The sequence below is a fragment of the Aquila chrysaetos genome, chromosome 11 (assembly GCF_900496995.4).
Source record: "Aquila chrysaetos chrysaetos chromosome 11, bAquChr1.4, whole genome shotgun sequence".
NCBI classification, from domain to species: Eukaryota; Metazoa; Chordata; class Aves; order Accipitriformes; family Accipitridae; genus Aquila; species Aquila chrysaetos.
The window spans coordinates 8,444,386-8,467,352 of NC_044014.1; the positions used below are offsets into that span (position 1 = coordinate 8,444,386).

Below are 22,967 nucleotides of genomic sequence, written 5' to 3' on the forward strand. Positions count from 1 at the left end.
CATTCAGGCTAGAAAGCCTTTGTTCTTTACTAAGGACTTGACTAAATGTCCTTACTTAGGACTGCATCAGGGTGTGTCAAGGACATCAGAGAGCGGCTTTATGAACTGCATTGGTGTGCCCTGTCATCAGCGCGCTGCTGTGATCTGGTTGTGTGTGAGAGTCATTTGCTGCTTGCTGGCCCAAATCAGTAGCTCTATTGTGATTGATTTGCAGGGCTCTGGGCACATGGATCAGTTCTAAAGGTGTCTTAATTTACAACAACAGGAGACCTGGAGAGGGTTTTTCTTATAGCTGCTGCTTCTGTAAGTAGTTCCTCAGTGCCTGAGTCAACACTCTCAGACTGTGCTCTGCAGATGCAGTTTCTGAGGAGTATTGAGAGAGATTTCTAGTAATTGTTATCAGTTGGGGTCCGGAAAGAAGTATGTATGTGAATCGAGTTTCATAATAGCAATTTCATGTCATCTAAGGGAGTTTATTCACTTACTCTCTCTGAAGAAAAACTCTACCGCAGTAGCCTACCCACCTTGCACTAGCTTCCTTGGGGAAGGAGGCAGAGATAAATTATTCTCCTTATGCTACTTCCTTCTCCCATAGGGAATAATCTGGGAACACTGCTTCACTTTGTCCATTTCTGGATACATCTTATGTTCTTAGTGCTGTTCAGGACCACTCTCTAGGGTTGAAGCAGTTTTTCTCGAAGGGTTTTACAGTCCCAAGCACTCCACGTCCACCTGTCCCACACAGCCTTTCCTTGCGGGGCTCTGTGCATTTGTATTCACTTTTTTTTTTTTTCTTGTTCCCTGTGAGGTCTGAAGAGTTAGTGAGTATTTGGGTGTCTCTCTCCTTGCTACAGCAACTGAGCTATTTTTCTCTGTTAAGAGATAATAACAACATTAAAATCACAGTTTCTTTAGTACGTCCTTGCCACCTCCTTGTCGTTGTTTGGGAAATGCATTCCTGTGACAATTTGGTCTTGTGGATTTCATCATCATTTGAGGACTCTTGATGCTTTCTCCACGCTTAAAGATCAAAATACCTGTGGTTATACTAGGTTGACTGGCATCTAGCCCCATTCCCTGGTGCCAAACAGATCCAACAAATTTAACATCTCTTTCTCAAGTTTCCATGGATACCTTAGTAGAGCACACGCTGTAATCAGAACGGCAGGGCATGCCGTTTACAAAAGCTTTCAGTATTGTCATTATGGAACTGCTGCATTCAAAAATCAACCTTTTGTAGTAGCTCTCTTGCTTACTCAGCTGTGCTCCTGTTATCATTTTAGCCATAGGAACTCCTTTGCAGGCTGTATCATCAGCTTGTCACTGTAACTTTCTAGTTGGTTATCTGGCTGGTCAGTGTTGGTCTCTGTGTGATGTGTATGCACAGTCATGGCACTTGGATGTAAGCCTGATGGGTGCTAGTATAAAAACCTCTGGAAGTGGATTTTGGTCAGTGACTGCATGATTTTGTGATCTGCTCTACAATCCTAAACATGTACTTTCTTCTGTCCATGGCTTCACTTCTCATAAGATATTTTCCTTTAAGACTGATAGCTGATCTGTTTTCAAGATTGTAAAATAAAAAGAATAAAGAAATACATACTTACTTTTGATTTAGCTATAAAGTGTCACTCAGAAGCTAAATCAATAGCCATAGACTACGGATTCATAGATGACTTTGCTAATGACTTGTCAAATGTGATACTAATTTTTGCAGTTTTGCAACAACTAATATTCTCTTATTTTCCCATCTTTGAACAAAATCGGGTTTAATAGCCTTGAAGAACATCAAGAGATTTATATATAGCATCACTTATGCTGACTACTGTGAGAAGTAATGGTTATTCTAGTTTGGCTATTCCTTTTACCCTGTCTCCCTCTTTCTTTGGTTTTTTTTTGGCGGGGGGAGGGAGAGAGGTTTGTTTTCCCTTGTCAAGAGTCTACAAATGTGTGAATCATGTTTGGCATTCCTGAAGATTGTCAAAATGAAGAAGACAAATATTTTCAAGCATTTTTTTCAATTCATGCTTTAAGAAAATGGAGTCAGTGCATTCATCCAGCTTTGATGCATTGCAAGATACTTCATGAATCTAGGAATGCTTGATAACTATATAACCTTTTTGCTTTCTAAGTTAACAAATACCCCCCAAAGTGTTCCTATTCCGTGTGTGCTGGACACACAGCCCAGAAAAGCTGAACAGTAATTCTTGTTCAGTCTTTGGATATCTTGATCTAGAAAGGTGAATGTACGATTGCATTGTTTTCAGGATACAATTGCATCTTGAGATGTTCTTAAATAGGAACTTGCAGTAAAACAGGGATTTTATAACTCTGTAATATTTTGATCTTTCTTTTTAAAAAGAAAAAACAACCAACTAGCCCACCCTCAGCTGGTAAATGGTGTTTTTCCCAAAGAAAGTGATTAGCATCACAAATGTTCTGTTTTATGAGTGTGGTCCTGGGAATTAGAGCATAATCTTATTAGTGCTGTTGCTGACAACCTTGCAGTGAACCAGGTAGATGAGGTAGATGATGACAGACATGATGAAGGAGAAGGAGCAGGAAACCTTTTCTAGGAAGGTATATTTTCACTAGGTTCTGTACATCTGTGTTTTGTTTTCTGTTTCCTATGTCTTTCTCTTTGGAAGCAAGGAGGGAGGAGATGAGACATGCAGGAAAACAGTGCTTGCACAGAGGCAAACAGTGCAAGGAAGCCTGAAGGAAGCAAGTTCATAGAAGAGCTTGTTGAAGGAAGACAAGGTTAGTTAGTGCGTATTAAAGGTGTCTAACACAGAACTATATCTGTGGAATATTTAGAAAGATCCTGGAGAGTTGTTTTCTACCACTTTGAGCTGCGAAATCTTTTGTTAACCCACCTTTATCACAACATGCAACCTGCCCTCTCCAACATGTAAACCAGGATCAGTTTGTCTCTCCTGGCAGTAGTACATGGGTGTGGAAAAGCTGGAACCTAGGAAGAGAGCAATCCCTGCAAGGTGCTGCTGGTGAGTTCCCCAAACCCCAGGCTCTGGGATGTGAGCAGGTTCTGTGCAAGTTGGAACCGTGTCACGACTGAGAGGGAAGAGGGAGCCGACTGAGAGGGAGCTGACTGACTGCAAAAGCGGGAAAGCTCTCAGGTCATCCAAGGTAGAGCTGGCTTTAAGACCTTAGAGTGCAGGTGGTGAACGGGTTTGAGTTTAAAGCAGCTTTAAGGGCGGACTTAGCTATTGGTAAGGACCTGGCTGAGGCTGTACAGACCCAGTTGTGAAGTGTGCAGGGGTGTGTGATAGTTCTGTTTTAGTCCAGCTTACCAAGCATTAGCAAGGTCAGATCAAATCTAGGTAAAATAGTTTAGCCTACATCCTGTCAAAAAGAGAAGTGAACGTAACCCATGTGGCATTTTCAGAAGGTTATTGCGTGTTCTTGTGTGTTTCTTTCATCTTAAATTAAGTTCACAGAAAATACGTAGTGTCTTTTGGTTTTCCTTTGCTGGTGAGGTGCAGGAAAATTAGTATTATTCACAAAGTGAGTGATGGGATGAACCTGGGATTGTTTTTCAATACTCTTTAACAATAATATTAAAAACTTAAATTATCTTAGAAAGCTTGATAGCATAGTGGAAAAGTAATTCCTACAGTCACACTGTAATTGTGATGGGAGACAATGTAAAAGCATAAATGAAAAAGGTCAAAGTTGTAATGAGGAACATGTCTTATTTTTAGAATTTTATCCAAAGAATTGGGAGATTTGTTTTACTTAGGAAATCACTGTACTCTTAATTGGTATCGATGCGATGAATACCAGCTCTTTGGATGACCAATTATTGTGAAAGGGTATCAGGAAACTTGGATTTATACCAGAGATTAGCTATGGCCGTATTCATAGAAGGGAAGCGTATTGCAGTTTTCAACAACCCAGCAGGATGCCTACTGGCATTTTAAAACAAAGAACTCTGATTCCATTGATGGCAATAGCAGTGGTGTCGCTGGTTTCAGTAGAAACAGAAGGTTCAGTAGAAACAGAAGGTTCTTACTTCTGATATGAAATAGGGGATCTTTTTATTATGCATAAGAATATTTTAAGTGGTTTTCTGTATTTGCTTCACTCTATCTCTTTTTTTGTTGTTCTATAATTATTTTCAAAGGCCACCTTTGTATTTACAGTAAAATGCTCTAGGTTGTCATGTTACATTTGGAAGCTGTGACATTTTGTGCTTAATGCAAAGCAAAATCTCAGCAATAGGAAAAGCTGAATAAGGTTTTCTTCATCAATGCAGCAGTTGCCAGCTAATAGCAATATGGTAAACCCTTCTTTTCCTGTTGTGCAAACATCATTAGCAAGCTTGCTTGTGGCAGAATTACTGATGCGCAAAATGATATACAATGTTTTAAATGAAAAACAATGGTTTAATACCATTCTTTTATTGCCTAATGGATACATTATACCCATATTTGACTCGGTACGTCCTCTTTTTAATTATTTTTTTATCTTTTTTTTTTTTTTAAATCCAGAGATATTGCCTGAATGAAAAATGAAGAATTTGGCTGAGATTTTGGTATGACCAGCAACCTGACTGAGATCATAGCTACATATAGCAGTCACTTTTACTAGCTGCTGGATGGCTGGAAATTCCAGAAAAATGGCCATCAGATATGTGCAAGTGTTTGATCTGTGAAAATGATCAGCATGTACACAGTAAATTCAGTTAACTTGAATTTATTAGAGCCATAAAGATCGGCTGCAATAGTGGCATTTTTAGTAGGACTAATGCATCCTGACTTACCCTGTGCATCGGGTTCCTCAGCCTACAAATGACTGAGAGGCTGAATGGATTTGGCATATGGAACAGTGGCTATGTATTATACAAATCAAGAAGAGTTATTGCAGCTTTCCTTTTGAGGCAGGGTGGTGTACTGCAGGCGTTCTCATTTGGGAATTTGGGAGAACCTGGAAAAGGGTGTGGTATCTAGGCCTTCCCAGTGGGTCCCCAGGCTCAGCCAGAGGTTCAGATCTGCACAATGAATGGAATTCATTGAATTGTATATTATGGATTGAAAAAAATGACTTATTATTGTGAGAGCACTTCTTAAAATGCTAGAAGTATGATCTGAAATAGGGAATAGTATTGATCCTATTGTTGATTAAGAAAATCGTGAGAAGAGTTTAATTAGCAAATGTTGGGTTTGTGGCAACTCTGGCAGGATAGAAATAGAAATGAACTTAAGGTACATTGATTGGGATATAACATCCATATACATAGTGTTCAGGCATGTTCCTGCAGAGAGATGATATCCTAGTGATGCTGCCTATTTTCTGGTTTGCAGAACAGACCATGTAGGAGATCCAGACCATGATGAGTCTCTTTCACCATCACTTGGAAGTGAGGTCTGCGAAGGTTTGGAAAGTACACTTCTTTCCTGGCCAAACCTCTTTTGTAGGCATGACTGTAAAGTACTGCAGAATGTGTCTGAAAAGGTCCATGTTGGGGTTTCTGATGGCAGACTTGGGGCTTGATACCTTATTTCTTTTTTTTCTTTTACTTTTTTTGTTTTTTTAAATTGTTTCTTTTCCATATGATGAACTGGTGACATGAGACATAGTCAGAAATTTCCCCCCTTCCATGACCTGACTGCATTTCTGTGCTTTATGCTGTTGAGCAGCATATACTGCTTCCTGAATTCCTGCTTTTACTTGTCTTGTTAAATTCTTACTTAGAGACAATGCACGCTTGCAAAAACTTTAGCTTATCTGTTGTCTATGTTACTTGGGTTGCAGGGAACCTTCTGTTAGCAGAGAATCCACTGCTATGGCATGCTGCTTTGCTGTTGAAATGAACAATTTCCCTAATACGTGAAGCAGAAAATTTTGCTGATGCCTGGTGTAGCTGAATTATATAAAGTTAAATATTTCATAAAAGCTGAAATTAATAGAAAAGATTTCTGTGTAGCTGCTGAAAAATTTTTGGTTTAGTACCACCTTAGTGACTTGTGACTGCAAGGTTTAGTAGTCGTCTTTCCTAAAGCAGGTTTAAGCTTGCTGTCTTAAAACTGATTATCTAAGACTGTAGTGGTCCATGTCTGATACTTTCAGTGGTTCACTAAAACTCATTTATCCAGTCTAGGAATCTGTGGCGGGGGCTCCCAAATATTCAGAACAGACTGATAGTCTTCCAGAGGATATCAGCTGCCATTAACTGATCTAATTAAATAACGAGCTTGGTCCTGTTCTCTAGGTATATTAGAAAATCAGATTCATCTGAACATGCTATCAGTGAAATGTTCACACTGCATCAGCTAAGATTTTACAAATGTGCTGGACTTTGCTTTTACTCTGTATTCTGTGACACTTAAAGGTTAATCCTTCGTTGCGTTTTGTCATCAGCTTCGTTGCATTTTGTTGAAATCTAGAACGTGGCTGATCATTTACTGAAATACAGAAAAAGCTAAACTGATTAGCTATTACAGGAAACCACAGAAAATAAACTCTTGCATGTGTTTAGTTGAAAAGAAGGAATAATTTAAATTAAATCTGTTAAACCAGTAATTGCAGCTAATATGATAATGGACATGATTCATTATTAATACAGTATCTGCTGATCTCATAATTTCACCAGTTCTGTAATTGGGGATTTGCAAATCAGATAGAACCCTCTGAATGTTAAAAAAAAAATGCTGAAAATGAGGGTCTTCTCTATTTTCTCTTCCTCTTCTGGTCACCTTGAAAATATACAAGGTGTTTTTTGGCAATTGCTTAGGTTAGGACTAAAGTCAGAAATTGTAATGATGTGGTCAAATTCTTTCTATACACATTTAGTTAAATTATCCAAACCCCTGATATAGACAGTCTTATTTCAGGTTAATGTTCATATTATTGTTTCATAAGTAAATTAAAGAGTTTCTATTTAAGAAGTTTTCTTCGTATTTAGAAAAAAGATTATTTTAAATATTGGTGTAAGTGTTTGAAGACTTACTTTAATTTGGATTCTAAATCAGATTCCTCCATTTATTTTGCTGTGCAAATTGTCAAGAATTAAATGTTTATTTAATGCATGCTGATTAGCTGTATGCTTTTTTCCACAGCATGTAGTTTGACACAGATAGAGGCCCTTAGTAAACATGAGAGATAAAGCTGGAACTTAAGCTATGTGGGACACTGTTTGGTTGTGGTTTTTTGTTAAAGAAGCCTTAATAAGTCATCCTGCTTTTAAGAAATGTTCCAAATACCATGATACTATCCAGGACATCTTCTTAAATTGTTAAGAAGAGGAATTTAGTCATAAAGGCTAGGCATCCCTTTTTTGTTGCATAATTGCAAATCAGGTTCCTTGCAACACTTTTCCCATTCCCTGGCTTGGAAAAGATGCTTTTTTTTCCTTTCAGATCAACCAATCATAGTCCTTTAGAAATAAGAGTTTTTTAAACATCCTGGAATATCTGTGCATTTACTGCTCTTCAGAACACAGTTGTGAAGATTGTGAGACATGCACATTTTTTCCCTAAGCAAACACTAACTCAACAAAATATTAAAGCTCCCACATGGACAAGTATATTTTAACACCTTTCAGTTTAGACAGGGCAGATATTATAATGTTACATATTTCTTGATTTCATTTGCTTTTAACAACTGTTTCACTACTTGTTAAAAGAACCTTTGGCATTAAATTCAGGGTGACTGCCTTGTAAGCCATTTTCTGTAAATGCCAACCGCTCTGTTAAATGACTTTTTAACTTCCCAGTATTCTGAACTGCACTTACTCACTTATTAGCTCTGCAAACTCTCTGATAGTGTCAGGGCCTCTTTTAACAGCTGAGTTACAATATTACAATTATGGCTGCCTCAATTATTTCCCATGATTAGTTAGTAGTCTTATGAAATGAGTTGTAATGTAATGCACCTGCTACTTGTGCCAACATGATAGCAACTCTACAGAATCACTAACGGTACATTTTGGTTAAAATTTTAGTTTGCTGCTTTAGAGGTTGTAGCACTGCCTTCCATGATTTTCCTTTCTTGATCCAACAAAACTCTAGGCTGGTGGCATGTAGGACTCATTGTAGAATTATTTTGTTTACCTGGATATTTGCAGGAGCAGCAGTGAATACAGTGCAGAATGGTCATGGGTTTGGAAGGATTTTTTTTCCTCTGCTCAAAAACCAGTGATAAATCACCAAGAGCTTAACCTTCCAGCAGAGTTGAGCAGTTGATGAGAATTAGAAAAAGTTAGCCGCTCCACAAATCCAGCCTTTATGGATAAGTTTTCAAAAGGATTCTGAAACTGAAATGGACAATTTATTTTAAAGATTTTTGATGAAACTATCTAAGTCTGTTTTAAGTGGTATTTTCTACAGGTAGCTAAGACAGACCTCTGATCTCTGCTTAACATTTTTTATTTGTTAGCAAATATTTCTGTACTTGTGGATACTGTAAGTGTCCTTAAATACATTTTACATCTCTGGATTATCACAAGTTAATTGGGTTGAATAAATTCTTGATAGACCACCACCCAAGTTAGCACAGTTTCATTGGATAAATATGAATATTGCAGTGGTTATTTAATCACTGCTGTCTGAGAGACAAAAAAATGTGTACATTGTCACAGAGGATTTTCTGAGTTGCATGTAGAGCTATAAATAACTTCTCAAGGTACACCCAGGCTGATAACTGAAGACAGGCTGGAAAATAGATGACTGAAACATGAGTGCTGAAACAGGTAACGAAAAGAATTAGTAACAAAGAGAAACACTGAAAACACATAGATGGTGATATAATGTCTACATTTTTGTGCTTCAAAGCCAGCATCCTAAGTGGGGGAAATGTACCAGTTACCAGAGATGTTGAGTCAGTATTGCAATGTCCTGATCTGCTCAGGAAGTATTGGTTCAGGTTCACTCAGGAATGACAGCAGGATGCAAGGAACATGTTTTGTTACTAATTCCCTTTTTTTTCTGTGCTGAAATATTGTTCTTAATTCTAGGAAAAATGCCATGTTGATGGTATAAAAAATAATCTGTTTTGAAAAGAGGAAGAAATTGCACAAAGGAGGCTGATAACAGCATCTGAGGCTGATAACAGCATCTGATTCAAATATATCTTAACGAACTGAGCAGATTCTGTGCTTGTCACATTTGGCCTGTGGCTTTTTGTACTTCACCACAAGAGGAGTAACATAATATATTCCTGAAGAACTTGTATAGGAAATGTGAATATTTTGCTTCTGCAAATGCTTCTGAAGATCCGGCTGAACATGCATATTGTAACTTGAACAAAAATAAATGTTGTTACAAGAGCAATATTAAGATTTGGAGGAAGATTTTTTCCTGTGGGCAGATTATCCCTTAGTTGCCTACTGCAGAGTTTTTGCATTTTCCCTGGGAACAACACATATTTGATTACCAGGAACAACAGGATTCTTCACTAAGTAGTTCTAAGGTCTTTTCTTAGACAGTAGCTCCTGTGTCATCTTAGATTAATGCTCTGACTTGTCAATCACGTCTAGGAATTACACGCTACGCATAAAGTCTTTAGAGACTTATTAAATAATTCTGCTTTACATCTAATTAGCTCGTATTTTACAGAAGAGAATTCAGTAAACTCAAGGCTTAAATTTGGGGGCAGAGGGGTACAAGCATGGACAGGGTGTGTGGTACCTTTTCTACATTCCATTTTGATAAACTATTGCAGTCTTCATAAGAGATATATTATATATAACTCCATCTGAGTCATCAATGCTTAATTATTTTAATAAGCCATTTCCTTTTCTATCATCAATGGGGTAAATACAAGAAGGAAAAATACAAATAGTGCATTACAGTATTTGTCACTCATTTGGTATGTTCCTTTAAATGAAATTTCAGTATTGTATGCAGGATAGAAATATTTCTTTGATGATTTGTTAATAATACTTTCCTTTTTCCCAGCTGAATTCTGTCCTGCAGTCATATTAACAGCTGCAAGATGTTTCAGTGCAGAGTATTGAAGAATAAAAACAGACACAGTATTGGGAAAGTTTCAGAATAAAGGTTCATGATGGAATAGTTGCAACTTACTCTTACTGTGTTGTCAAATTGATACCAACTCCTCTTTTTCTCTTAAAATGAGTCTGTCTTTTCTGATCTCAAAACTTGCGTTTAGTTTCTGCATTCACACATTTAAATCTTAGACTGTTAATGTGAGTGTATAGTGTTCAAGCTGCTTGTATAACTATGACTTCTGAATATAATTAGGAAGACTTTTAAAATTATACATGGTGATGTAATAGGCAGACGAATGGAAGTTAGTCATGAAGGTCAGACAAACATTTTAAAAGCAAAACTGCAGTTGTTGTGTCTTAGCATGTTGTAAGGGCAAAAAATATATTTTATGTGGTGACTGTGGAATTTGCTTTCTTTTTAGCACATTTGTTACAACAGGAAAATAGTGTAGCAGTATGCAAAGAAACTGTCCTATCCCACTCATTCTGCTTACGGACACTGAAGAATTTTTGTTTCCTTTCAGATGCAGTTTCCACATCTGCTTACTCATCACCAGCCAAAAGTTTGGGAGACCCTGGAATAACTCCATTGTCTCCATCACATATTGTGGTAAGAAATGCACTCTTAACATATACTGTATGTTGACATTACTTTCTCCCGCCTGTTTAATGGGATGTAATTTCTTTGGGAAGTTGTTATTTCTTCACATAGTGATCCCCTTTATGCTATCCATACTCTTAAGTGAAATTTTGGTCACGCTGGGGTTGGTAACAGAGCTGTCATTAATTTTGTTGGGGTCCTGGTTTTCCGTTTTTTTTTGTCTACTTGCTAAGCTGATAGATTTCTTCCTGCATATTTTTATAGCAAATGCAGGGGCTTCTTGATCCTCAGGGTTCCCAAATTCTGTCCCTGTCTTTATCATTGATTTGTTTAGGTAGCCCCTGAAAAGTGTCATTCTGTTCAGAAAAAAAGAAGGGTATGTATGATACTCAACAGTAAAATCCAAATTCCCAGAGGAAAGAATCTCCTCCAACGTAGAGAGAGAAGCTCAAAATAGAACTAGTTTAGTTTCTTAAGGAAAATAGCCACTTCTGTAAGCTTTTAGAAGCAAGCAAACGTCCCATAAAGGTAGTGTGTTTTAATCTCTTGTACATCATGCTCATTTTGTTGATAAACTCCCATTAAAACTAAGTCCCATCTGTTTTTAAGAGCATCAGCATCATCTGTAACACAGTATATGCACAGTGTATTTCTTGATATTGCAAGGGATCATGTTCAGAACAGATTGCTACCCTTGTCGGATTTCTTCCTTAGCTTTCTGAATCAAGTTCAGAGTTGTACAAGATCCCTCTTCAGGATTTTCAGAGTTGTCTCTCATAAATTTTTGCTTTTATTCCCTTCTTTCTCCATATACTCTAGAACTTCCCCCTTTAACTTCTGTCATACTGATGACTTTATGTCCTCTTTCTGTTAGATTTGTTCCTTAAACGCTTTGAGGAAAACATATAAATAACATATTGTCCTAGTTGAAAAGCTTTGGTAGGAGAATCCAAACAAGTCTTTCATTATTTGAGACCAAACGTTATTACTCTCGTTTCTCCATTTTAAGTAGCAGGCCTATGGGATGATCTTGGAAAATGTAGGGGTACAATAGAAAGGTGCTGGACGTAGCAGGCATGGAGATAACACAGATATGTGAGAAGGATGGTGGAACATTGCTCATAGAGTGAGAACATTTGGCAGTTCCCCTGTAAAAGTTAATAACAATTACTTCAAAATGTTATTGACAGTACAGGCTGAGCAGCAGTGGTGGAATTTCAGGCATGACCTGTGTAGTATAGGTCGACAGGTCTGTTCCATGGTGATTTTGCCAAGATGATGTGTGTGCAGACGGGTGTATTACCCTCCTTCACTACCTGCCTGTATCACATAGCCCTTTCACCAGTGTTTCCAGCTTGTTCTCTTCCTGTCTCGCTAAGCTGTTAGTCCTTTAACCACCATCAGCATGTGAAGAGTAGTTCCTTGCTGTTCATTACTTATTCCTCCTTTATACAGGATTTCTGTTAGGCAACAGCATATGGGGAGTGGTACAATTCCTTGTTTATTCATGTCGTGATTTATATCACACCATTATGATTTGGGCCATAACCCTTTCACCTCTTCTAGTTAACGTTCCCATGTTGCCCTTGACTGTGCTTTTCATGGATTGCAGGATTACAGGTAAAAGGCAGGGAGAAGGATTCAAATTCACTATAAGCAGCTGAACAGCTTTCCACATACTAGCACAGGCAGGAGGAAAGAATTCATATAGTGCTTACAGAATAAGTGTTATGTAAATTCTTCATAAATAAATAATTGTCACGGGATATAAAGCTTGTTGCTGTATTTTGGGTTGTTCTGTCTCCACTAGTCTTGAACGGTAGTAGTACCTCATGTTCAAGGCTATGACATAGTTAGCTCCTAAAACCACCAAATAAGTCCCAAATGTACCACACTGATGGATATAAACATATTCTTCAGTTGATCAATTTAAGGGAAAAAGGCTGGAAAAAACCAGCCCAAACCCAATAACCTAGTGTTTAGCCATAAATTTTAATGATACAGGATAATAGCTATTCAAAAAAATGAGTATGAAGGTAACTCTTGATTCAGAAGGTTATGTATAAAAGGCTCCAGCAAATATGTTGAGTTGTATATTGAATTTCTACTTCCATTGGAATGTGTAGCTTTCTGGTATCAACTTTGGTCACAAATGCAACTTTAGGGAAGTCCTTATTTCCACTGAAGAGATATACATGTCTCAGAGAGCAGGAATACTGGAGGGTGAGACATGTTACAGTTACTCTAATCAGTGACTTGGTGTCTATTTTGCTTCTGCTATTTAACAGAAGGACTCTGATGCAGATGATGCTGTAGAACAGTTATTTCTTGTTGTTGTGGCTATTGATTTTGGCACAACATCCAGTGGCTACGCCTACAGCTTCACCAAGGAACCAGAATGTATTCATGTAATGAGGTAAGGGCTGCAATGCAGCATTTAGTTTTCAATCGTGATAACATGGATTGTCTGCAGTAGCTATGGGTATTTTCTACAGGAGCCTGAAGTGTCTAGATTTGTCTAGTGTTGCCACAGTGTATGCCTTTCTCGTGGTTATAGTATTTTGTTGCATCTTACTGTATTCTAATTTGCTTTAATAATAATTTTGAACATGTCCTCTCTCTGTTATTTTGCTGATGACATTGTTATTTTACAAGATGACATGAATAAAAGGAGGGATCAGTGAGTATTTAGAATTGTTCAGGGAGCAGCGCTAATTATTAAGTCAGGATGCCCTTATCTCAGAGATTGAGAGAAACTACACATTTATTAAGGGTCATGGCATTTTCCAGAAGCTGCCCGTCCCCTGGAATCATGCTTCTATACAGTTGTATGTACAACACTTAGTTACTTGCACCCAGAAACTGGTTTTCATTTGGCTGATTTAAGCTTTTTAGCATTAAATTTGAATCAAATCTCCGATAATGAACCAGTGATACTGGGAAATAAGCAATCAAAAGGCATGAATGTGAAAATTAAGGTTTGATGTGAAATCTGTTCTGTATTGTATGTACGTAAGGGACAGACTTCAGATGCTGTTATGTAGGGGTTTTTATTTTTTTATTTCTTGGTTAAACCAACAAAATATAAATCCATCCATATAAATCTAATGCAATCACAGATGCAAAAACTATTATGGCAGGTACCTGAAAGGATTGCCCTACAAACCATTTTGATAGTGTTTTATAGTGTTTTTAAAAAGTTTTTTTTATAACTAAAAACATATACAATTCTTATTAAAGTATCTTTCAAATTACTATATTGTAACAAGACCAAGATATAGATAATTTCAGACATAAACAAGGTATGTAAGAAAAGCTTAGCCATAGAAGTTCTTCTAAACAACACTGCTGTTATAGCAGTAGGTAATGTACTGTTTGCAGCACTGTAATACTGAGGAAAAAAGGGCAAAAAGACTAACTTGCTGTAGTTCAGTGAGATACACTGTAATTTTTTTAAGCAAGGATGCTAGCTGAATGCAGCTCTCTCAATCTCAGCAGACTGTATTGATTGAGCAGTCAGCCTGCATATTTGGTTTGTATGTGGTTGCAAAGTATTTCAAATATCTAATGCAACTGAGTGATTTGAAATACTGTCTACAGGGAGGTAAATTTTGGAATGGTATTATGCCATCCAGTTGCAAAGATACCTACCATTTTCAGTATGGACGGGTAATCCTTCAAGGCCTTTTATGCATCTCATGCATCTGTTGTTCTCTGAACAGCGCAGGAAGCTGTATGAGACTAGAAGTCAAAGGACAGGCCATGCGTTGCTGTCTCGGACAGGTTACAGGGTTGTCAAGTCAGAACCCATGTTTATCAATTCCTACTCTCTTTTGACAGCAAATAATGAAATTTCTTAAGAAGTTCAATGAAATGAGGGAAGACATCTCTGAAGCTGTACCTGAGCAAGCCTAAATCCTATATACTGTGTTGTTGCTATAACCTCTGTGGTGATTTTACTATGTGAAATCACTACTGTTTCTAGGGATGTCCTTTAAGCGCTTTGGACTCAAAATTTTACCTTAGGACCTGATTTTGCTATTGGGTTCACACTATACTGCAGCAAATTACAGGCTAGATTCTCCTTCCAGGGTACCAGGCTTCCTGCTGTAGATCACTGGGACATTGAAATGTAGGTGCTGTGTGGCCAGTTGAGAGTATATGCCAAATCTTAATTGACATTTTGCTACTTGTGGTTCAAAATGCCATATTTTCTTCCTTATGCAATAATGGTAGCATGATTGTGATTTCAGACCTGGGTAGATATTGTATGAGATGCTGATGTAAAAAGAAATGAAATAAATTAATTGATGTATTTCCAACCAGAAGGGAGTAACATATTTGGAGGGGTAAATGTATTCAGATTTCCAACAGGTATTTCAAACAATTGAAAATATTTTAATAGCAAGAAGGATTTTTTTTTTTTTTTTAATAAATATTGCTGGCAGGGAACGATTTTGGGGAAGATACAGCTGAAACTGACTTATGAATTAATGTGTATAATATTTTAATATATATTTATATATAAATACTCATGAAATCATGAAATTCAATTAAAAGAATGGTCTATGTTTCAAAATAAGGCTTCAGTAGTTCAGCAGGTATTAAGAGGTTCAAACTTTGTATATAATGAGGCTTACATGTAGGATAATTTACACATATTTCAGCAGAGTAAATGTAACTTCCTGCCCGCACTCAAGAAGGTTTACATTAAAATAAAGCATACCAATGATGCATGGTCCTCTTTGCTTCCTAACATTTTTTCCACCTTCCTTCCTTAGTGTTGATCCTTTCCAGACATTTAGATTTCTGACTGCCTTTTAACAAAGCTGCTTTTCTGTAAATGTCTCAATGAAGGGTAAGATGGGTTTATTTAGAAGGTCCTACTTCAGAAAAGAGTGAATACACAGGGCTTTAGTACTGAGTTTGACTGTAGTGTCTGCAAAGTTGTGATTCTAGTAGTGTAGACAAAAAAAGTCATGTTTTTGACTGTGTGTGTTTATTTGCTGTGATGCCCGGTACTAAAAATGAGTATATAAGCATTGACATAACAAAGTTCTTTAAGCATATACTTAGCTTTAAAAGTATGTTCAGCTACTCATGTTCAGTATGAGTAGCCTCAGTCATGTCAGTAGACTAAAGCATGTGTTTGGAGTTGGGTGTGTGTTTCTAGATGACCAATAAATGACTTCACTTTGATTGCATAACATTAGTTACTGTTTTATCAATTTTAGGTCATACTTCACATCTGTCAACTCTTGCTAGCTGCTCACAGCTTCTGTAAAGATAGTTGTGGTTACTTTCAGGCTCTTGTTGCAGGGTAGAAGTATATGTAACAAACAGTGCTGTTTTCTGCATACCTTGAGACTGTGGGTAAATGCATACGAACAGCCTGGACATGAGTTCAGCAAGCATTTCAGTGGACAGGGCAGTGCCAGAGCCGTAATGAAAGACAGTTTGGTGCTGTAGAATGAGTTAATAATGTCTCCTTTGAAGGGAACACATGAGGTCTTACACAGTTTTGAAAAACTCCTATTGATTTACATGCACTTATGTGAAGTTATAAATGTTTTGGCTACTGGTTAAATAGCAGCAAACTGAATGTGAGTATTTCACAAATGGAGAAAAACAAATGGAAAAATGCTTGTGATTATGAAACAAATTGCAGCCTGTCTTTGGAAGAAGGGAGAATGTGGTCTTTTTTCAGCGTAACTTTACTTAAACCTTCAAGTTTTTCCTTTTCCTTCTCTTCCCTGTTTGATTGTAATTCTTGGCAGACACATGCTTGCCTTTCTTCTGCATACACACTCCTAGTGGCATTCAGCTACGTTTTGATGACCCCATTGCTTCGTCTCCTTGACTGTTATGCTGCAGCTCTGGATCAAATTCTCATCACTCTGCACGGATCACTCTCTTTGCTCTGTCTGTTAGCCAGATTCATGTGTAAGGAAGGGCATTTCTCTAACCTTAGTATAACCCTGTTATCCTTTCCACACTAACTTTCCTCCTGTGTCTATTTTCACTTTTAATATACAGTTAGATCCTCTGTGGCTATAAATGGGTCTATGCTGCTCTGTTGAGTTAATCCACTTGATATCGGCCTAAGAACTGGTCTCATATGTCTGAATTTAGGCAGAAATCTACCTTGGGTTCTGATTTAATAGATTTTTAGCTCTGACCCTGCTTTGAGAAAATATACCCCACATGCATTTAGAGTACTGCTGGCTTGTATTAGTTCATGCTCTTAATAGGCATTTCCATATATCTTTTTTCCTAAGAGCATTATTACCATTATTTTGCCTGTATTGCGACCATGAAAGAAAACTGCAAATGACGGTGCTGAAATCGTAGCCCTACTGACTAGAAGCCTCTGCTAACTGGAGTGAGGCTAGGGCTCCACCTGAGAAGAGTGTCACCATCAGGAGTTACCACGCACATGCCTTTTCAGCTGCTTCTCTCTGGAAAAGATGTCACACAGGAATATTTTTAAATCTCTGATTGCGAGTGGTAAAGTTGGACTTCCCCTCCTGTTTCCTTATTGCTCCTTCTGTGACTGAACAGTAATACAGGCTGAGAACTTTAGAATGTGCTGAGCAATTACCGTGTCTAGTTTCCACCAGAAACTCATCAGGAAGTGAACATCCAGTTCTCTAGGTGGCTTTGAAAGCTTCAGCCCATACCCACTGAGCATCAGTTTGTCTTCATTTAAACTGCACCTTAAGTGTACTTATTCCAGAAAGAGAAAATATGCCTAGCCGTAATGAAAAATGAAGAAGTATTGTTATTAGCCATTTATGGAATTTCCCACCAGTGACTCAGAATGAATCATTAATGATTCCAAGCAAAAACGATACCAGTCTGTCTCCTCTCTGCTTGCAGTGGGTGTGTGGGATTTAACAATCTGGTGAAATAGGCAGTGTTTTCTGTTCATGGGCTGCAGGATCCCAACTTTTTCACACTGGAACAGTATGTTTGCTGTAACACCTACTCAAAGATTTTGGAGTTGACCAAGTACATTTCTACCAGCAGGTTAGAAGAAATGGCCTGGAGCAGAGCCTTTGCCAGCTGATAATAGCTCAGGGGCTGAGCAGCGGGACGAAGGAGGTTTAGGAAAGTTTTTCCAAATGGTTGAAGGTGGAAATCATTCTACTTCTCATCATGCTGTTTCTGCTCTCAGAGCAGTGGAATTGCCCTCTACACTGAAGTAAATTCATAGACATGATTCCCTGCCATCGCTGCTGCTGGTGGAAAAAAGGGCAAATTTTGCTGTTTGATCTAGTTGAATGGTCTGAAGCGTTCCCAGCACTGTTCTTTGTTACTTTGCCAAGTGTTAACCCCTTAGATTGCAGTTTTCCATGTCAGTTGTCTGCCTTGGTCTGGAGGCCAATTCATTTTCAATTGGTTCAACTGTTTCTGAGAATGAAATGGAAAAGATTTTTCTTCTACATAATCTTCCTATGTCACATAAACAAGTACCACAGAACAAGGCAAGCTTTTGGTGCTACTTTGGCAGTAGTATATTGTGAAAGTGTATTTTGCTATCTTTAGAAAAAAGCAATCAACATGTGGTTTAATAATGAATGCAGTTGCCTGTCTGATCTTAACTTGGCTTGTGTTTGAGCTGTGTTATGATTATATATCTGATAGCATAAAGCAGATTTTCCACTGATGCCTTTTTAAGAAAATGTTTTCTGTTAAGTGTTTGTTTCCCATGCTGAACATACTTGTATATGAGGCGAGGAGGAGCAGTAATGCGATTTTCTTTTTCTTCCATTCTGCTTTTTTTGTGATGGAGAAGTGAGGAGAAGACAAGAATGCTCACAGCTGTCTCTGTGGTACAACTTTCTACTGTCTGACCTTGTCGTCCCACCATGCACCCCCCAATTTCTGCTGCTAGGTGTTCCCATATTCAATGTTCTTATTTATTTCCTTATCCATTCAGTGAAACAAGCTTTGGGTTCCTTTTGCCTTAAAACTTTTGTGCTTCTTGGGTCTTCCTGAAGATAACTTCACAATCTTGATAAGATAGGATAGTTTTATTCACCATTTTAATAGATAGTAGTGAGGTAAATGTTTTGGTGCCTATAAGATACTTGGGGATCGGGGGAGTCTGCTTTATTTTTGACAGATTAAAAATTTTACAGCATTTTTGGCATTTAAAACACAAAATCCATCAACTTCAGGTGAGTAGAGAGTGCAACACTGAGAGCCCAACATCTGCATCATGTCTTCAGAGTTTCAGTTGTCCAGGAAATTAGGCATATGATCAGACATTGGTTGAACTGGCTTGTCTTGCTTTGGAGAGCTTTCTGTGACAAAAACAGGGATTTAATCGACTTCTCCACAGTGGTGTTCAGATGACTTAAACAGGTCCCTAATTCAAAATGGGGAAAATATCCTGTACAAGTAAGCATTCATGGAGTCTGATTGACAGTTGGATAGGTCACTCAGTTTGAAGATTTGGATTTTCATTAGTAGTGTTCTTGGAGAATTACTTGATATTTTTTCTGTAGGATATTTATTACATGTATACGCTTAGTTTGAAAATTTAAGTGCAAAACTGTTTCCTTGTTAATTGTGTATGGCTTACCTCAGGCAACCTGTTTTCTTATCAAAGACAGAGTATGATTATGTCCTTAAAAATTATACAACTAACTGCAAAATTTATTGAATTATCTGAAATGAAAATTACTGTCATCTTTTCTTGGATGTGAATAAAACCACTTGATTTTGGTATTATAAGGATTGAAATTAGTATCTTTGGAGGGGAAAGCAGTCTGTGCAATCTGCCGCCACGTTGTTTTTCTCACAATATACTATTTTTTCTGCTGCTCTAAACATCAGTATCACTTACTGAAGCTCTTTCACTTGTTGGATAGACGATGGGAAGGTGGAGATCCAGGAGTATCCAATCAGAAGACACCAACCACTATCCTCCTAACACCAGAGAGAAAGTTTCATAGCTTTGGGTATGCAGCAAGAGATTTCTACCATGACTTGGATCCCACTGAATCAAAGCACTGGTTGTATTTTGAAAAGTTTAAGATGAAGCTACATACCACCGGTGTAAGTAATAACCAATTCTCTTGGATAATTGTGCATTTGCTACTCAAATTATCTTCCTGTGGACAGTACTAGATTTTTGCCTAAAGATGGTCAACTAGATGTGAAGCAGCTCTATTTCTAAGTTTAGAGAGTAAATAAAGTAAATTAAACTCTTCAGTTAACATTATGATTCATTTTGCTTTTCACTGCATTTGCCAAGTGTATTTTGCCAGCCTTCTTTCTAGATCTTAGAAGTCCAATATCTGCTTTGCTTAGATCTTCTTGTCCTAATTTTCCTGGGTGAAATTCATAGCTGTCTATGGAGTCTGCGTGAGGTTGGTTTGTTCTATAAATTTACTCAGAAAGCAGAAATGGAATAGAAGAGCCATACTGAACTCTAGCACAGTGGAACAAATTTACCTGGAGTTCACTGTCAAAAGTGCAAGTGCAAATCATGTTGTTAATTTGACATTATTCGTACTGATTATATTTTTGACTTTACTCTGTTGCAGAGTTTTGGGATTCGGCCAGTACTTTCTGCATTGAGGTGTTTTCTGGTTTCATGTGTTAGTGGGAAGCCAAAAATCTACACTTTTAACTCTGAACTTGGACTAAATATCATGCATATGCAGCTTTGTCGCAATTAATTACAGATAGATTTATTGTAATTATTTAATATTTAGTCCATATTTCTCTCTCTGCCTGCAGTTGTCTAGACATGGTAAGTGTTTAAAAACAAAGTCTAAAATAAGCAGCAAATGTCATGCTCCAGGAAATTCAAGTGATGAGTTAGATCCTCTTCAGAACAATTTTGTCACTTTTTCCTAACCGGGTGGATAATGAAGAGTTCCCTTTCCTCAAGCAGTGGGAATTAATTCAATGTTTACCTTTTCCTTTTAATAACTTCCAGTTATTTTCTTTCATGTAGAATCTTACCATGGAGACAGACCTGACAGCTGCAAATGGCAAAAAAGTCAAAGCCCTTGAGATATTTGCTTACGCTCTGCAGTTCTTTAAGGAACAGGCATTAAAGGTAGGGTAATGTTTCCTTATCTGGATTTTCTGTATTTATAACTGGTATAAATGTGAGCTTAACACTTCTAACCTTGCCAAGCTTTGACCTCAGTAGTACTTGATGTAAACAAAGCAAGGCAGCTGTAGAAACTCTAGGCAAGCTGTGGACTCTGGAGAGCTCACAATAGCCTGAAGTGATTTCCCCTCACACAAGGGAAGCTTGATTCATTAATAGTAAGTGTATCGCTGTGGTGCAGAGTTCTGATTATCTTCTTACTGGCTTGAATATTTTCTACTGCTTTTCTCATAGAAAAACGTTGATTTGAAAAGAAAATTTAAAAGTGTAGGAGCTGAAGCTCAGGAATTAAATTTGAGACTGGGTCCTGTCCTCGTCCCCTACACTTCTGCTGCTGGGACGATGGGTTGTTCTGTGTTCACACAAGGTTCTCTCTTATGTTAAAGAGTTGGCACTGTGAAACGCAATAGGATGGGCACCTAGAGATGTCTCCTGCCCCAACCTGACTTTGTCTTCACTGATTAAGCAAAGGGAAGTTGGATGAGCTGGATTTATTTTGTAATAGAAAGATTATTAAAAGCTCATTTATAATTTGGTGAGTTGAATCTCACTGTAAGTCTGTACAAAGATGACATGCTGAGGTGTACAAGCTGGCTAACCTGGTGGAAATAGTGTAATTATGCCAGTACAATGATTTCTACAGGCCACTTGATTGCACTGAGACGTTCAGTATAGTAGCCTATGTGGAATTCTGCACCAGCGCAGATAAATAGCCTCCATTACCCAAACCAACACAGGTACCTTTGCACAACACTCCTTTATTCTGTTTTACACAGTTAAACTGTAGCATGTGTGCCAAAGAACCGCTGACCCTTTGCAGGGGTGAATTTCATGTCGCTCTGCTGTGAGATAGAATCGTAGAATCGTTTAGGTTGGAAAAGACCTTTAAGATCATTTTGTGCAACTGTTACCCTAACACTGCCAAGTCCACCACTAAACCATGTCCCTAAGTGCCACATCCACACATCTTCTAAATACCTCCAGGGATGGTGACTCCACCACTTCCCTGGGCAGCCTGTTCCAATGCTTGATAACCCTTTTGGTGAAGAAATTTTTCCTAATATCCAATCTAAACCTCCCCTGGCACAACTTGAGGCCATTTCCTCTCGTCCTATCACTAGTTACTTGATAGAAGAGACCAGCACCCACCTCGCTACAGCCTCCTTTCAGGTAGCTGTAGAGAGCGATCAGGTCTCCCCTCAGCCTCCTTTTCTCCTGGCTAAACAACCCCAGTTCCCTCAGCCGCTCCTCACAGGACTTGTGCTCCAGGCCCTTCACCAGCTTTGCTGCCCTTCTTTGGACACACTCCAGCACCTCCATGTCTTTCTTGTAGTGAGGGGCCCAAAACTGAACACAGTATTCGTTGTGCGGCCTCACCAGTGCCGAGTACAGGGGGACAATCAATCACTTCCCTGCTCCTGTTGGCCACACTGTTTCTGATGCCGTTGGCCTTCTTGGCCACCTGGGCACACGGCCGGCTCATATTCAGCCGGCTGTCGACCAGCACCCCCAGGTCCTTTTCCGCCGGGCAGCTTTCCAGCCGCTCTTCCCCAGGCCTGTAGGGTTGCATGGGGTTGCTGTGACCCAAGTGCAGGACCCAGCACTTGGCCGTGTTGAACCTCATACAACTGGCCTCGGCCCATTGATCCAGCCTGTCCAAATCCCTCTGTAGAGCCTTCGTACCCTCAAGCAGATCAACACTCCCACCCAGCTTGGTGTCATCTGCGTTATTTGGTTGCCCTGATCCTGAATGCATGTTTATGCAGAAAATCTAACAAGCATTAGGGAGAACAAAAAGTAAGACAGACATCTGTCAGGGGTTTAATTTGTAAATTCATACTGTGTTCTGATGGACTGCTTCCATTTATGTTGCCTTTTTTTTTTCTTTCTTTCCTTTTTTTTCTTTTCTTTCAACTGTGGCTGGTGTTGGTAAGGAAAATGCATTTTATTTTCCATTTCCCATTTGAAATGTTGCAATACTAATTTCTTGTAATATTATTCTTGGGTCACAAGATTTTTTTTTTTTCATATTCTCCTGTGAAATACATGTCCCCAGTAAACAGTTTTTGAGATTTAAAATCTCATGTAAACAGTCAAATGTAAATTAAGTACACATTGGCTTCAAATGTGCCACTATAAAGTCAATGTAAGCATAGCAGTTGCTGGGTCAGATGAGAATGTTCATCCAAGTAAGCATTGTTTAAAATAGCCTTGTTGTTAAAAATTAATGTACTTTTTTGAATGGGTTTAATTTATTCTCT

At 38.2% G+C, this 22,967-nt stretch overlaps 1 protein-coding gene across 2 annotated transcripts in view; it reads left to right on the plus strand.

The window, feature by feature from the left end:
• HSPA12A (heat shock protein family A (Hsp70) member 12A) overlaps positions 1-22,967 on the plus strand; it is a 63,349-nt gene that overhangs the window by 5,105 nt on the left and 35,277 nt on the right. For both annotated transcript variants that reach the window (XM_030030724.2, XM_030030725.2), the window contains exons 2-5: positions 10,495-10,580; positions 12,860-12,987; positions 19,451-19,637; positions 20,545-20,649. In XM_030030724.2, coding sequence (XP_029886584.1) covers positions 10,495-10,580; positions 12,860-12,987; positions 19,451-19,637; positions 20,545-20,649 — 506 coding nt within the window. The remainder of the gene's footprint in view (positions 1-10,494; positions 10,581-12,859; positions 12,988-19,450; positions 19,638-20,544; positions 20,650-22,967) is intronic.